The 15,410-nt window shown below is 41.9% G+C and overlaps 1 protein-coding gene across 1 annotated transcript in view; it reads left to right on the top strand.

The window, feature by feature from the left end:
• The window catches only part of LOC129098946 (meiosis inhibitor protein 1), a 51,413-nt gene that overhangs the window by 25,145 nt on the left and 10,858 nt on the right, over window positions 1-15,410 (top strand). Inside the window, exons 18-27 of the mRNA XM_054608088.1 lie at window positions 2,597-2,777; window positions 4,090-4,240; window positions 5,334-5,519; window positions 6,687-6,809; window positions 7,094-7,277; window positions 9,890-10,006; window positions 10,841-10,951; window positions 12,487-12,659; window positions 12,972-13,056; window positions 15,030-15,214. Of these exons, the coding sequence (XP_054464063.1) occupies window positions 2,597-2,777; window positions 4,090-4,240; window positions 5,334-5,519; window positions 6,687-6,809; window positions 7,094-7,277; window positions 9,890-10,006; window positions 10,841-10,951; window positions 12,487-12,659; window positions 12,972-13,056; window positions 15,030-15,214 (1,496 nt within the window). The remainder of the gene's footprint in view (window positions 1-2,596; window positions 2,778-4,089; window positions 4,241-5,333; window positions 5,520-6,686; window positions 6,810-7,093; window positions 7,278-9,889; window positions 10,007-10,840; window positions 10,952-12,486; window positions 12,660-12,971; window positions 13,057-15,029; window positions 15,215-15,410) is intronic.

Here is a 15,410-nt window from a genome sequence, read left to right as displayed (position 1 = left end):
GACTATGCAACATTTATTAAATAATCCAGACAAAATTGAGAGTTAATGGAGAAAAATTGTTTAGAAACACAGGTACAAAATAATATCACACTAAAAAAGAAAATAAACTTACATTCCGGTTTAAGTTCATATTCTCTGTGTTACGTGCTCTCTCTCTCCCTCTCTCGCCTCCTCATGACATTAAACAAGGTTCTCATCCCTAATAAAGATGCATGTTCTCTTAAATTAAGTCTTAAATAATTCATAATTTAATTAAGGCTTACACATTGAATGCCATTAATAATGATAAGCTCCAGCTAGAATTAAAGGAAGGGACCCAGATGTGTTTACTGTAAACATGTTGAATGTGAGAAATGGCCTTGAATTGAACACTGAACAGTGTTCTTAGTCGCTGTGCGAAATAGCTGATGATATGTCTCTTAAAGGCCAATGGCGTTTGTGACAAAACAGAAAACAACTAAAGGGACATTGCTTCTGATTACGTTAGCCTGAAGTAAATGATATTAAGGAAAGGTAACTTGAGGTTAGTGAAGCTGTAAGTGAGGAAAAACAAATGCTCAACTCCAGTGCTGTTTCCCTTTTAATCCTTTTTACCGTAGACATCCCCTAAAATGAAATATAAGACGTTTTGTTGGAAACTGCCGTTGTTCCCTGGAGACATGATGTGACATTGGGACCTGAGTTGAGTAAAATATTTCTTTGAGGTAATGAGATGTAAGAGTTGTGCGAGCAAGTGTGAAGGTGTGTGTGTGTTAGTATGCGTGCCATGTGTGCATTTGTTTGCGTTTGGGGCTTTGAATAATGGCTTCTGCGGAGCTAGACTCCTGTTTGTTCCCTTTTCCTGGCTGTCATCCTCCCTTTCATCACCCTTATCTGTGTGTTTCATTTTCAGCCTCTTGTTTTGTCTCAGTTTTCTTAATAAAGAGATATAAATGATAGCTAAAATGTTTCACCTCTCCTCTGTCCTCTATTATTATCTGTTGATTAAAACCTGAGGAGGAGGCGGCATGTCACTGCAGCCTGCTCTGTTGGACTGTTAGCTGTCTTACATCCATCTGTTGTTTCCCTTCTCATCTTCTTCATCTGTCCATCTTTTGCTGTGTTCCTCTCTCTCTCTCTCTCTCTCTCTCTCTCTCTCTCTCTCTCTCTCTCTCTCTCTCTCTCTCTCTCTCTCCCAGTCCTCCCTTAGATACATTGGTCTATTCTTCTCTCTGCCTCTCTACTTTCTCCACAGTTCCCTGGAGGTGAGGGCTTCATTGTTGCCTTGTGCCCTTTTCCTCATATTTTCTGTGCTTTCTAAACAATACCATTTATTTCAGACTCTTTCTTTACCGTGGTCCCTCCAGACCGCAGTGCTCTCTGTCTGGGTCTGCAGCCTTGGCCACTTACCACTTCGGTTCCTGTTCGTATTTATCTCTCCTTCTCTTTCTGTATTTCTTCAGCCCCCATTCCCTTCTTCACTTTGTTTTCCTCTCTGGCTGATTGGTAGTCTCCCTCCCTACAGACCTCGCTGTGGCTTTATAGCCTCTGTGTGGTCATGCATCAGTGACCCCTATCCCTGTCTGACATCTCCCTTTTTGTCATTCTTTTCTTTGCTCTGCCCCAGCTCTCTTGCAATTCCCTCATATACTGTATGTGATGTTATTTTTCAAATCTCACTTCTCGATTAAAGGTTAAAATTACTTTTTTCCTCCAGACCTTTAAGAGGCTGCATTGCACAGCACAATTTTCTCTCTTTTCTGTGCCACATTTCAAGGGTCCTGTTTTCCGTTTCCTCGTCTCTTTCTGTGTTGTTCTCTTTCTCCCCTTTATAAGCTGCATCTCATTTTCTTCTCTCGATCTTTCCTTCCCTCAACCCTCTCTCTCTCTCCAGCTCCCTAAAGACCACCCAGAGATGGAGGCAATGTCTCGATGCGGATAGTCCTACTTTTAGAAAAATCTGAATTCCCTGCTGGGCTTTACCCTTCCTTTTGTCTCTTCTGTCTTTTCTCTCTCCATCTACCATTTTATACAGTATTGTTTATTTACATGTATCATTTTCTTTTGCCTCCCATCCCAGTCTTCCAGTCTTCCAAACCTTAAAGAGGTGGAAGCTCTATTTAGCGTTATCTCACACTTTGTCTTCCTCCACCTCTCCCTTGCAGTTGTACTGTTCCTCTTCGTACCACACCACACATTTCAGTCTTCCTACTCTTTAGGGACCTCATTTATGGGGGAAAAAAACCCATCTTTAATTCCATCTTTGCTATATTACATTATAAGGCTTTTCAAAGATTGTTGTAAAAAAAATAAAATTAGAGCATGCATGAAATTGATAGCTTTTTAATGTTAGATATTGGCTCTATGTTTGAAAACAAGATAGATAATTGGAAAAGTGTGAAATCAGAGAAACTCCACTCAGCCTCAGGTCATTTATTCAGAAACAGCTTTGGCTTGTTTTGGTTGTAAACACAAAATGGGTGAGTAATGATGCCTCGTAAACGAGGCCTCAGGGCCTCTCCTGATGTGTTTTACTTTCTGCTGTTCTTGTTTCAAGCATTGCCTGTTAATCCCTTATCCTTTCTATTTCTGTTATTTTTTGTTGCTCATCCCCCAGATGTTGAGGAGGTGGAGAATCTTCTGCTACACAACCTGCCCTCTCTGTGTTGTCGTCTGTCAGACTGGCCCTCTCTGCTGTGTGAGGCGCCGGGCCTCCAGCTGTGTGAATACAAAGGACCAAGGGCCACCCAGTACTGTCTGGTGATAATACTACACCTTGCCCTGCAGCAAGGAGACAGGTAGGTGGCTGCACACAATCTGGACTGGTCACTGGAACAAACAGAACAGCATCAAGAAAAAGAAAACATGAGACAAAAAAAATGAAAACACTCTCACCTCCTTCACTCACATTTCAGACATGCTCAAATCACTCTGGGGATTCATCATTCATCAAGATTTGATTTGATGAGAATAGCATTTGGTTTTGCAAAAACATTCTGCCTATCAGAAAGTAAATCTTTGTTCAATTTAAAACTGAGTGCAAAAAAAATAATCCTGTTTTGAGTTGAAATTGAATAAACCAATAAATAATCCAGCCTCAGTAAAAAGCATTTTGCTTATACAAATTGTAAGCACTTGTGCTTGGTCCAGAGCATTGCTTAGTGTGCTTAGAAAATCAATGTAAAGAGTAAAATGTCACCAAACCTCATACCAGTGCTGCAAACCAACCGGCTGCACCACTTGTCTTTGCTCCCGTCTTGTCTGTGTATAAACTTCTAGGGCTCGAAGATATTGACAGAATCAAATATCAAAACTGAAAATATTTAAGAGATTTCTATAGTTGCTTCAAGAAATATTTGAACCACTTTGCTGAAGAGCAGTTGTTGTGAGCAGAAGAGACAACATGTGAGCTACATCACAGCTTTAGAATAACCAAAATACCAGACGCTGTCTTGTGTGTTATATCAGGCTCATATCAGTATATTACTCAGCTCAATCAGGAAACCAGCAGGTTTTGCGTGCAGCTCTCTCCCTGTTCCAGCGGCACGACCGCGGCCCACTGAGGGTTTTCTTAAGTACATATTTTTGGACCTCAGAGATTCGTCGCCCTCTTTGGAAAGTTTAATCTGTCCTTCTTTGGAGCCTTGGCTTTGCATTACCCCCCCCCCCAGGGAAAGGGGATGAAAACCTCTCTCCATCACTGTGTGGTCTCATCTAGATTAATAGGAGCTGTGGTCAGAGATTTACATAGTGTGGGAGGGCTGAGTGTGTACTCACGGAGAGGATTTGTGAATGCGTGTGCGTGTATGCACGTTGGTATACATTCTATCTCTCTGTGTTTGGTTTGTCTATGTGTGTGTTTTTGTGTGAGAATGGGAAATACCAAGTTTGGGACAGCAGCATGGCCCTGGAGCGCTTGGTCTGCTTTGCACGCAGAGTTTGTGTGTTTGTCCACTTGATTACCCTCACACTGAGCGTGTCTGCAGAGGTGTGTTTGACATTCAAGTATATGTATGTGTTTGTATACATTCGAATGTCAATGTTTGGCCACATATACTTGTAATATTTTAAGTTAATGTCATCATTGTTGTGCATGTGTGCGTGATCCAGACTCCTCCCAGACCAGACGGTGTTCTCCAGTGTGGTGTGGCTGTTGCATTCAGTGCAGGCGCAGGGCAGCTGTGCCCTGCCTCGCTCCGTGCTCCGCTCTGCCCTCTACCTGCTGGCAATGACACAGGACAAGAGCCCCAACCTCGACGGGGTAACTATGATCAGTAGTACAGTAGATAAACAGCACCAAAGTATAGTAAAAGAAAAGTTTAAACTGAATTTTATGCTTTTCAGTACATGTCCATACCTGGTAGAACATTTCAGTGTTATTTACAATATAATATTTAAAACTTGACTCACTGAGGCAGATTACTTTCTGGAGGTAGACTTCTGCACGGTTTAATATGGAAACCATGAATGTGAAGGACTCGCTTTACTCGGAATCAAAGCTTGACAGCTCATATTCATCCTTTGATGCAAAATCCATATTCGGCTGTACATGATTCAGCAGCAATAAATATTAATCAAAGCTCACCCTGTTTTTTAAATGCTACAGGACACATTACGTTTTCTCAAAATAATGTACTTCTATTTAGTTTAAAGTACTTTACATAATACTTAATAGCAGTGTGAGAAATACTTGTTTGACTGGAGACCCTCTGAAAATCTCAACAGCAAAGGTTTTGGTCTCTAGAATATTTTAAAAATGAATTTATCACTTGAAATTGTATATCAGAATTCATTATTCAGATTTAAAACCTTTATTCACATATATCTATAGTGAGTGCGAGAAAATATATTCTACCCTAAATGACACAGCCGGCCAGAGTCGCAACAGGTTGCTTGAAGAGAGCCGGTTCTCACTTCAGGGCATAGTTGTTGCTTGGTTGTTCTGTGAGTGGCCTTATTGTTAACAATATTATCCTTGGTGATGTGTGTGCAAGGTGTGTATAGTACATTGCCTTGGCTTGTGTCCATTAAATCTTTTATATTGCTTATTGAGTCTGTGTTAGACTTCAGCATCACACTGCAGCACTAGGTCAGGTGACCCCCCGATTGCCAAAGGGTATGTATCCCGCTGCTGAACAGTAAATACTATGAACATGTGTAAGCACTAGATTACAGGAGACTTCCTGATGTGACTAAGGGGCTCTGCCTCAATCGAGTTTGAAAAGCAGTGTCATATTTTGGTTGTAAAAAAAAAGAAAAATGTTTTCAAAAGTGCAAACTTTAAATTTGTTTGTCTGCTAATCCCAAAGAAAGGGCTTTATCTTATTCAATCTTTCTTTCCCAACCCACTCAAGGCTCCTTTGAACTGCATCAGCAAGGCACTCTCCTCCTGCCAAAGCTTCCCCTCCCTCTACATTCACCATCCTGCACTCCTCCACTTCATCTGGCACTATCCAGATCTAGCAGAGAAATATGGTCCCCTGGTCCTGGAACTTTGGTTGAACAAGCAAGCTCAGCACGGAGATGCAGAGCAGACCATGGTAAGGGGACAATTGTTTCACTTCTATCTCAGGCTCACATGAATTCTTATCTGACCCGCCCCATGGTTTGTTACACATCTGAGAACCTGCCATTGGAAACTATTTACAAAAGGGCAGACACTTTGAAAAAATACTTAGCATGTGATTTGATGAACCACCTGACAATCAATCTCCTACCGAAAGTGAGTCGGGGGGAAAAGCAAAAACATATTTTCCATTTAGAAAAGCCTTTTTTTTTTCAGTAAAGAAAATTCTCTCCGGTTTAACTGATGCTATGTCTTGTTGAAAATGGCTCTAAAAGTTGCTTTGGTGACTATGGGGGAAAAGAATCGGTCATAATCAGTGTTCACGTTCACTTCTCCCAATGGACCACTGGTGAAACCCAAATGACACAAAAACAGGAAACTGACTCTCAGTGTGCCACTGTTTTTTTCTTTGTCTCTAGTAACATGTATTCATCAATAATTTATAGTATTGATTTAATTTCACTCAGTATTTAAAGCTAGGGTGGGTATTGTATTTTAGAATTAGTTTTTGTTATTTTGTTGAAATTCTCTTTACTTCCAGACAGCAGTCAATAAATCAAATGCTCTGACGAAAAATTAGAAAACAATCCAGCATCTGTGGCTGTCACAGGACTGTAATAAGCCCAGCCGAATAATTTCACACAGGCAGAATTAAATGATTGTTCTGTCTACTTACATGCCTTTCCGTCTGCCTGTGCACTCATTGCATGTCACCAGAGTCCATCACAAGCTGCTATCTTGACAGCCCCTAGTACTAACAATAGCCATGTTTGTTGTTGTTTACGTTCATTGGGATCATTTTGGGAGATTGGTTTAGGAGGGAGGCCTGGAGGGACGGCCTCTCAGTGTTTGCCAACTAGGAAACCTTCTCGCTACATTTATCAACTATTGGAGCTAATGCTGTTAGCTGCTATCATTGGAAAAAAGTTGGCAACACTGGGCTGGGTTTTTCAGATTGGCTAATTTAAAAAAATTGCTTAATCTTGCTGGTTTCTCCCAAATTTACCCATCCAGGCTTTAATTTTACTTAAACAGAGTAACTGTTAGAGTTGCATTAAATAATGTGTTTTTTTAAATTCCCTTTGAACTCTCACTAATAAGAATTGATGAAAAGGTGGTTGGATTTCATTACTTGGTACAGGCAGCCATACTGGAGAAGGGAGAAAGCCATGCAGACGAAGGACAGGATCAGGAGCAAGACACAGAAACTATGGAGCTGCTGCCTCTGATAGAGAAGTACCCATCTGTCATACTGACCCTCCTGGTGAGAACTAGAGACACCAAACAGGAGTATTTAAGTTAGCCACTATGAAGTGACGATAACTTTTAAATGCTGCCTTATGTGCAGCACCGTGAAGCAGTTATAAGGCTTGGGTCTCATAGTTTGTGTAAAACACATATTTGTCTTTAACCTTTATTCAATACCGCTTTACTGTGTTAGGACAATACTGGTACACAAAGATACCAGATTGATGATCCTCAATCAATCTGTCTTAAAGCATATGTCTGTCTCTCTGCCTGTTTGACTCTCTGCATGTATGACTACAGGACATGGTTTGCACCAGGGAGGCTGTCCTGGCAGGGCGAGCCCTGGCAGTGCTGGAAGTTCTTATTCGTGGTCAAAGAGACTATGAAGCTGACTTGTGTGCCAATCTTAGGCCTGCACTGCTGCAGGCATTACAGAGGCTCAGCGTGGAGAACATGGGGCTTGGGCAGGGACACACTGCACAGGGTAAGAGACATAAACACTCAGACTATGTGAGTGTATATATATATATATATATATATATATATATATATATATATATATAAGTAACCTATTGAATCCCAAGAGAAAAGCTTTTTTGAGGTTAAGACCTGTGCAGAGGTCAATGCAAGTTTCCTGTGGTTTAAGTGTTATGAAATGAGATGGACCATAATGGAAGATAAAGTAGTGTTGCAATATAATAATTTGTATTCAGTGCCAAGTTTTTGCTTGGCTTGGTCATATGTACTATACACATTGCTGACAGGTGAAAAATGAGGCTGAGGAGACTGGAAGTACATCTTGCATGTCCACACTATTCCCACTAAAACATGCTGGCGATAAATAAAATATGAGTGACAGTGGGATTGGAAATTGCCACTGAAACATTTTTGAAATAAAACTTTTTGGGTTGAATCCAAAAACGAACTGCCACTCAAAAGATAACTACTGTTTTTTGGCTGGCAAGAAAAACAAATCTAGCAGCCACTTGCATATTTTACCAGCATGTAGCTGGTTTTATTTTCAACCCTGCTACTGAAACTTGGGTTAGTGGCATACAAAAAGCATACATGTAAATTGCATTAGACAAATTAGGAGATTGGTAATGAATGTGCTGAAATGTGAATTTGTGATTGTCTGTTTCACGCTTGCAATTTCTTATTTCATACATTGAAAAGACAATTAAAATGTGTTCATCCTCAACTCCACAAACTTGTCCTAAAGAGGGCGACAAATGATACAGGTAAATTAAATAAAGATATGAAAATAACAATTGCCAGACAAGCTCAGCAGTAAAACATCTATAAAGTAATGTATATGGATTAATTAATAATTAATTAAATGCTCTTTTGCAACATAATGGAAAGCACTTAGTTTAATTATTCTCACATGTTGTATCATTTGAAAGAATATCTATGTTTTATTTATGTTTTTTGGGTCATACTCTGTGCCAAACATTTTCTCTCTGTTGGTTCTAACAACTGTTCAAGTTACAATGAATTAAAAAGACATATTTAAAGGTGGGCTCATTACGGTCACATTAAGAGACAGTCAAATTATGCAAAATGCATACAAAAACTGAACTATTCATTGTCTTACTCAAGGAGACTTTTCAGAGTCATGTTGGATTGAACTTGTAGTTGAGCTAGAGGACAGTTCATTGATCACCAAGTAAGAATGCTTTACACGTTCCATTATACTACTATGGGTCATAGTACCATGGGTCGTTTATAGGCAGCAGACGTGGCATGTGGTGGTGTTATTTCTCTTTTAACACCTTTCTCTTTTGCCAGGCAAACTTGGTTTAGCTGAAGTGTAATCACAAAGTCTCCCTTAGATCTTGGTTGTTTTTTAAAATTGGATTGAAATGGAAAGCAAGTCCCAGAACACTTGTCTCTTTTGATTAATGTTGAAAGGGAAGAACCATTAATCCTCTGTTAAAGAAGAATCCTCCCAGCATCCTTTGTCAGAACAGACGGTGGGAAATGAGAGACTTGTTTATCTAGTGCACTCTCCTGCATGGAGTGCAAATTATTGATTTAGTTTTAACAGACAGTGGTATCTGTTTGCATGAGGTTGCTATCATACATAGGTTTTGTATTCTCATGTATATTTGATAAGAAAACGGTGTCAGCTTTGTTTCAATAGTATTAAGATGCTCTAAATACTGAGAAGTAGTATGTTTATATGTTTTTGGTGTTTAACTATTTTTAAAATGCTGTCTTGTCCAAATAAGGTCCGATTTGAGCAATCCTTAAGGGTTCAATTCCCAGACATCCTGCGCAGTCCACGCATGCATTTCAGTTGCTTTTAGAAGATGTTTCTGCCAGATGTTGTTATTATGTCTGTATACTTGACCAGGTTAATGAGCACAGCTGAAGGGCACCACACCAGGACGTCAGCTGGGGATTTAGAATCTGTTGCTGCGGTTAGCCTCTGCCTGCTTTCTGCTCATCACCAGGCCCTGTGGGGATTACAGACTTATCTGTGCATGTGCTCCAGTTCAGCCCACTGTAATTTGCATTAATGTATACTTTATATTAGCCTCTAATGCAGCGGCATTCCAAGGGGAGACATTTTAATGTGATGCACTACAGCGGTGAAAGACATGCCTGATCTCCCTACTTAGAGTGCTCCTGCTCTACGTCTCCCTTCTTCACGTTCCATCTCTCGCTCTCTTTCTTACTCCCTCAACCCATTCTGGATTCAGACCCAGAATATTGTTATTTAAAATATGCATGGTATTTTGTTGTATTTCTGAGAAAGATGTGCTTACTTTTCTAAGAAGATTCTCTTCTGTCAGTGTTAATGTTAATGTCCTCTCTTTTGACTTAACTGAAAAGTTCTCTGGTAGCATCAGCTTTCAGACTCAGCAATGTCTGCACCACTCCCTCTTCCTCGTCACTCTCACACGCAATTGAACACACTGTTGACTTCCAACTCCTCACTCTTTTTTTTCGGTTTGCCCTCTCTCTCCCTCACAGCACTTTTACATAAGTTTCACTTTTATATAAATATGTAATCTGTCTCTATCTCTCTTTGATCTACTTCACATTTGTGTTTACTGTCTTACTCTGTTACTTTATCTATCTGTTTAGCAGTGAACTCACTCCCTCTGGTGCTGAAGCTGCTTTGTGCGCTGCAGGCCAGTGACCCGCCTTCATCTTCCTCCTACAGTAAGATGGACGGAGTGCACTTCAAGCTGCTCTATCACGGTGAGGTCAAAAGGTGCTGCTGGCAGGTCTTACTGAGTGAAACTCCCCACAGCCCTCACCGTTTAGCATACACAAACACCTATGCATTGTTTACATGTAAGGCACATTGCAGTCAGATGATGTTTGCTACATCACAGGCAGTCACGCACACAGACATTGTCTGTCACACAAAGGCACTCAGGAATGTTATAACAATACACACAATGCATTAAGTTATCTGCCGTCGTGAACACAGACTACTTAAACACCCTTCAGTATGTTCCTCACTTGCACAGGCACTTAACTGCTACATTACAGACACATAACCAAGACATAGATCTCCATTCAACACACAGTCTGTTGTGCTGCCAGGTTTACTTCACCTCCCTCGGCATTCACCTATATTCCTTTCTAAGTCAAGACATCACTCATTTTTTATTTAATATGCTCATCAACAGGGGAGTGATCGCTGCTGATCTGCAAATAAAAATGCTGTTCAGAAATGTACTATTCATGTCTGTCAGTTTATAACTCCAAGCGTATTGTGAATAGAATCACACATGCGTTTCCTTTTTGCCTCGATGTCAACTCAGCCACATCCCTGTGAGACTTGTGTTCTGGCTGCATTAGTCAAACTAATTTTGTGTGGGTAGTTATATTTTGAAGCTCCTCATGACATTGACATTTACGCTGGCGGATCAGATTAATTCAGTCTTTACCGACGAGACGTGACGTGAAAGGCAGTAAATGTTTGTCTTTTTTTATGTCTGTCATATCGTGTCTCAATGTCTCTCGCACATTTGAGAGCACTGCAGATAAAATACTAAGTCAGACTTGAATGTTTGTGTATTTCAGTGAGTAATATAGCAGGGAGGTTGAAGCCTACCGACACAGGGAGCCTGCTACCTGCCCTCAGCTACCTCTACTGCTGCCTGAGTCTGTCCCCAGCACACTGCACTGACAGAGGTTAGACAAACTTTTCTTCTTGTCTCTCTATCTCCTCGTTTGTGTTTTACTCCCCCCCCTCCCTCCTTTTCTCTCTCCCTCTTTACCCTCTACCTAATTCTGTCTCGCTCTCCGTCCCTCTGTTTCAATTTGTGTCGTCTTTTGCCCTGTTTTGACAGAGGTGAGAGGCTGACCTTGACAAGCATGCAGCATTGAGACACAGAGGAAGGAATAAGCATACAAGCTGACACCTGCTGTATATCTTTACATACTGGCACACAGGATACGGCTCAGTCCTGCACATTGTCTTGTTATGATGAAGCCATCAAGTCGGAGAGCTTTTCACACATTTTTGCACTAGATCACGACAAAGAGGGTTGTGTTGTTGCCTTGCTAAACCTGAATATGTGTAACGCATAGACAAAACCACACATGCAAACCGAAACATACGCACACCCACACAGTAACACGGCGAGGGTTCACAGATCTAAAACACACACACATACATAATATCAGAAGGGTGGACACAACCAGTTTATTTTTATTTTTGCACATATTAAACAAATAACAGATTGGGGCTAAATCATTTATTATACAACAAGAGAAAACAAAAAAAAAACCCTCCTGAATCCTACAAAGCCGATGCTAAATTAGAACAAATGAATCAAAATATTAATGAAATAACTCCACTATGGAGTTAATATATATGATGGGATAATTAACAATAAGCTGCTATCAACAGGAGCAATCAAGATAAATTAAACTACCTCTCACCAAAGACATCAATTATTTGAAATGACGTATTGATCGCCATTGATCTTATGACAAGTTAAATAATTAAGAATAAAAAAACTCAGCAGAGGTCAGTAGCAATGAGCTGGTTTGTAGTTAATAAGGTGAGACTAGTGGCCAGAGAGCAAGCTTGCCATTGGGAAGAAAAGCTAATTATGCCCATAGCATTTCTTTACTGCTCCCGCTGTAGGCTACCTACATTCACCTCTTCTTCTTCATCACTAGTGGTGAAGCAACAAGTTACTTCAGCCTCAGCCTAGATGTTCTTTCAACTGATGAACAGTACAGGGGTATTAACACATCCCTCTATCTCAAGGGGAAAAGGAGGAAAGTATAACTTTAAATAATAAGTTATGATAATTTTCTCGTACTTATAATAGACCTGGTTGGCTGCCTATGTACTGCATATGACCCCGATGTTATGCAAATTTCCTCCTAACCCAACAACCCAATTTCCACATTGTATATTAAGTCAAACCAAAAGATGTGCACCAAGCACATGATGTGAAAGTGAGTGGGTGATTGTGTTTGAGCACTTCAACGTGTTTCTGTGTGCTTGTGATTGTGCCTGAATGTGTTTTAAATGTAATGTTTATCAATTATGTTTCACAGAAAAGTGTGTGTGTCAGTTGCCTGGAGCATGTCCCCATGCAGTCATCCAGACCAACTGCTATTCTCTCTCTCACACACACACACACACACACACTGACATACAAGTGCAAATCCCATCAAAGTGTGATGACATAGTGCTTTGTCCTCCCCAGCTGTCTCCGTGCTGCTCTCCAACAGTGGACTGATGGACCAGCTGCAGACAGTCTCCTCCTCCTCCTCCGCTCCATCCCTCTCTCCATCAGCCAGTCCTCCTTCAGCCTTGCTGTGCTGCAGCCATCTACTCCTGTCCTCCCTCATTACCTTGCAGCACTTTCACTCTGCTCAGGTACACACTACAGCTCTGCTCTGCTCTTATCACAACTTCCGTTGAGAACTTAACACGGTCAAGGGCAAGACACAGAACAAACAGCCAAATGGAGCGGCGATTCAGATGTGAACACAGAATACAAAACGCTAATTGGATCTGTTAGATATCCCAGTTAGGATGTGATACAAAACAATGCACTTTCATCTCTGCTCTCTGCTGACACTGCAGAGTTAATAAATTCTAACTTGCAACGATATCTTTTAATTTATTATTCTTCTGATTCTGCCTCCCTCTCTTGTTCTTCCCCTCTCTTTTTCTCCATTATTTAAGGTCCAAAAGAGCATCAGCTGGAGTCTCGACACAGCTGTGCAGCGACTCCTTGTTCAGAAAAGAAACACAGATAATCTCTTGCTGGGTAACGAACTCAGAATTTTATGATTATTTTCTGAAAGACAGACAGTACATAACAAAACAGTTCATCAGCAATACAAGTGTGATGCTTAAAGCAAGTGTGTGTAACGTGAGAGCACTGAAAGGATTTTGTGCTCAGCTCACGTTTTATCTCCCCCCCACCCCCCATTTTCTTTTTGTCCTTCCAGTTTTGTGCATTTTCTTATACTCTTCCCAGCTTCATCCTTTCTGTATTTTTGTGCTACTCAATTTTACAATGTCCCGTGCAATTACAGACACTAGGGGGTTAATAAAACCAGGATGCCTCAATATAGTAGTCAGTAGAGTTCGGCTCAGATTTGGAGATTGTTGATTATTGCAGCATCTGTCCATATACTGTGTAAGCCTCAGGATAGACTCATGAGGTTTACCTCCTTTTGGTTTCCATGTGTCACGGATGTGGTGTGGACCCAAAAGCAGTACGACCAGGAGACAGATAAAGTTCTGGAGCTTTATTTAAAGCTGAGCACACAGCAGACAGACAGGCAGGGTCAGACTCACATTGGGAAACAGGCAGGGGATCAGGCAGACGGAAACCAGAGGAAGCGGAGGCTAAACTCGTGGTCGGGGACAGAAGGCTAAGGTGGCTAACCGAGGCAAAGGCAAGGTAGGGGAATCCGGTGGTCGGGGACAGAAGGCTGAGTCGTTGACCGGGGCACAGGCAAGGCAGGGAAGTCCAGACAGACAGGCAGGGTCGGCAACGGGAAATCAGTCCACGGGAAATTGCTGGAAGGTCTGACATAAATGCAACGAACGATCTGGCAGTGAGTGTGTGAATGAGTGGGGCATTTATACTGCAGGGTGTAGGTGCAGCAGAGTGAGCAGGTGAGAGGGATTGTGCTGATGAGGTGGGTGTGGCAGACAGGTGCACTGCATGAGGCTGATTAGGTGAGTGAGGGAGAGTGTGGTGAGAGAGAGGGGGCTGGGCTGGGCTGAGAGCTGGAAGTGGAACTGGGACTGGGAGTGGCCGGAGTGAACTGAGAGAGAGTGACAGGCTGGTGAACAGAGTGAGCCAATTACATGAGTGAGACAGAGTGACAGGGAGTATGGAACTACTGACAGTATGGAGGAAGAACTGTGACACCATGTCCTCCTCCAGCACAGGTAAAGTGTCTGTTTGTTAATGCTTTATCCTCAGTGGAGTTTACCAAACGCTGGGCATTCATTTCAAACACTTTAATTATATTAAGTGGCCCGCATCTCGCTGCACCACTCGGAGACAGATCATCCCTGCTGCTCCTGTGTCTGTGTCTGTCAGCGGGATAAGTGGCCTGTCAGGGCTGCCATGATGTATCGGCTCCCTCTCTTTCTTTCTCCCTCTCTTCACTCACTCAGCCTCCAACCATCCCTCCCCCTCTCTCTCTCTATCTCTGCGTTGTGTCTCTCCTGCCTCTTCTGCTGCCACTAATTGAGTCCTCCCTCCCTCAGAGAGCTCTAATCTCAGTGTACTTGGCATTAGTGCAATTCAGATGGCGGCCAGCTCTCCGTTTGGATCCCTCTGTGTTTGAGCGATCATTCTGTCCGTGTCTCTCTCTTTATCTCCATCACTACTTTGGTCCGTCAGTCTATCTGACCTTCCTTCAACCCCGTCTCTCACTGCCTCACATGCTCCCTCTCTCTCTGTCACATATTAGTTTAAAAATGGCCCTCAATTCCTTTCAACTGTTAACTGCCTCTCATTTTATTCCCTCTGCTTCTTGCTTTTAACATCTTTTTTTATTTCAAACTTTCACTTCCACTTTGAGTGCTCACTTATTTCGGTTCTACCATCCACCTGTTTCTCTTGGCCCTAACCCTTGCCCTTCACATTTGTTTTTCTTCTCTCATCTTCCTCTTGCTCTCCTGTGTGTTTAGGCATTTCATCTCCTCCCCCGTAGTTTTTCAGCCATTTACCAGCCCTCGTTTCTTCCCCTTCTCTCTCTCACTTTCTCTTTCCAGTCAGCTACCTGAGGTTGCTGCAAGCTCTCCTTGATGCTGACCTGGCATCAGCAGTGGTGCGTCTGAGCACTGGTCCTGGCCTGGTGGGGCCCAGACCTCTGGGGGTTGAAGATGGTGCTTTGTACCCGCTCGGCTCCAGAGGAGCCCAGTGCCTCTCAACTGCTCTCAGTGGACTTCTTTTGCAGGTTGTACTACATTTAACAATTTAAATGTACTTGGGGGTATTGATCTTTGTGTTGGTGTGTGTGTATGTGTGTGCGTGTAGGTACGTGTGAGCACACCTAGGTTTAAAAAAAAAAAAAAAGAGAAGATTATTGGAGACAGGATACACGTTCCATTAAAGGGATTTATATACTTTGTGGTGATTTTATTATATATTTA

The sequence above is a fragment of the Anoplopoma fimbria genome, chromosome 11 (genome assembly GCF_027596085.1).
Source record: "Anoplopoma fimbria isolate UVic2021 breed Golden Eagle Sablefish chromosome 11, Afim_UVic_2022, whole genome shotgun sequence".
In the NCBI taxonomy this organism is placed as follows: Eukaryota; Metazoa; Chordata; class Actinopteri; order Perciformes; family Anoplopomatidae; genus Anoplopoma; species Anoplopoma fimbria.
Note: the sequence above shows the minus strand (reverse complement) of the source record. Positions and strands in the feature narration are given on the sequence as shown.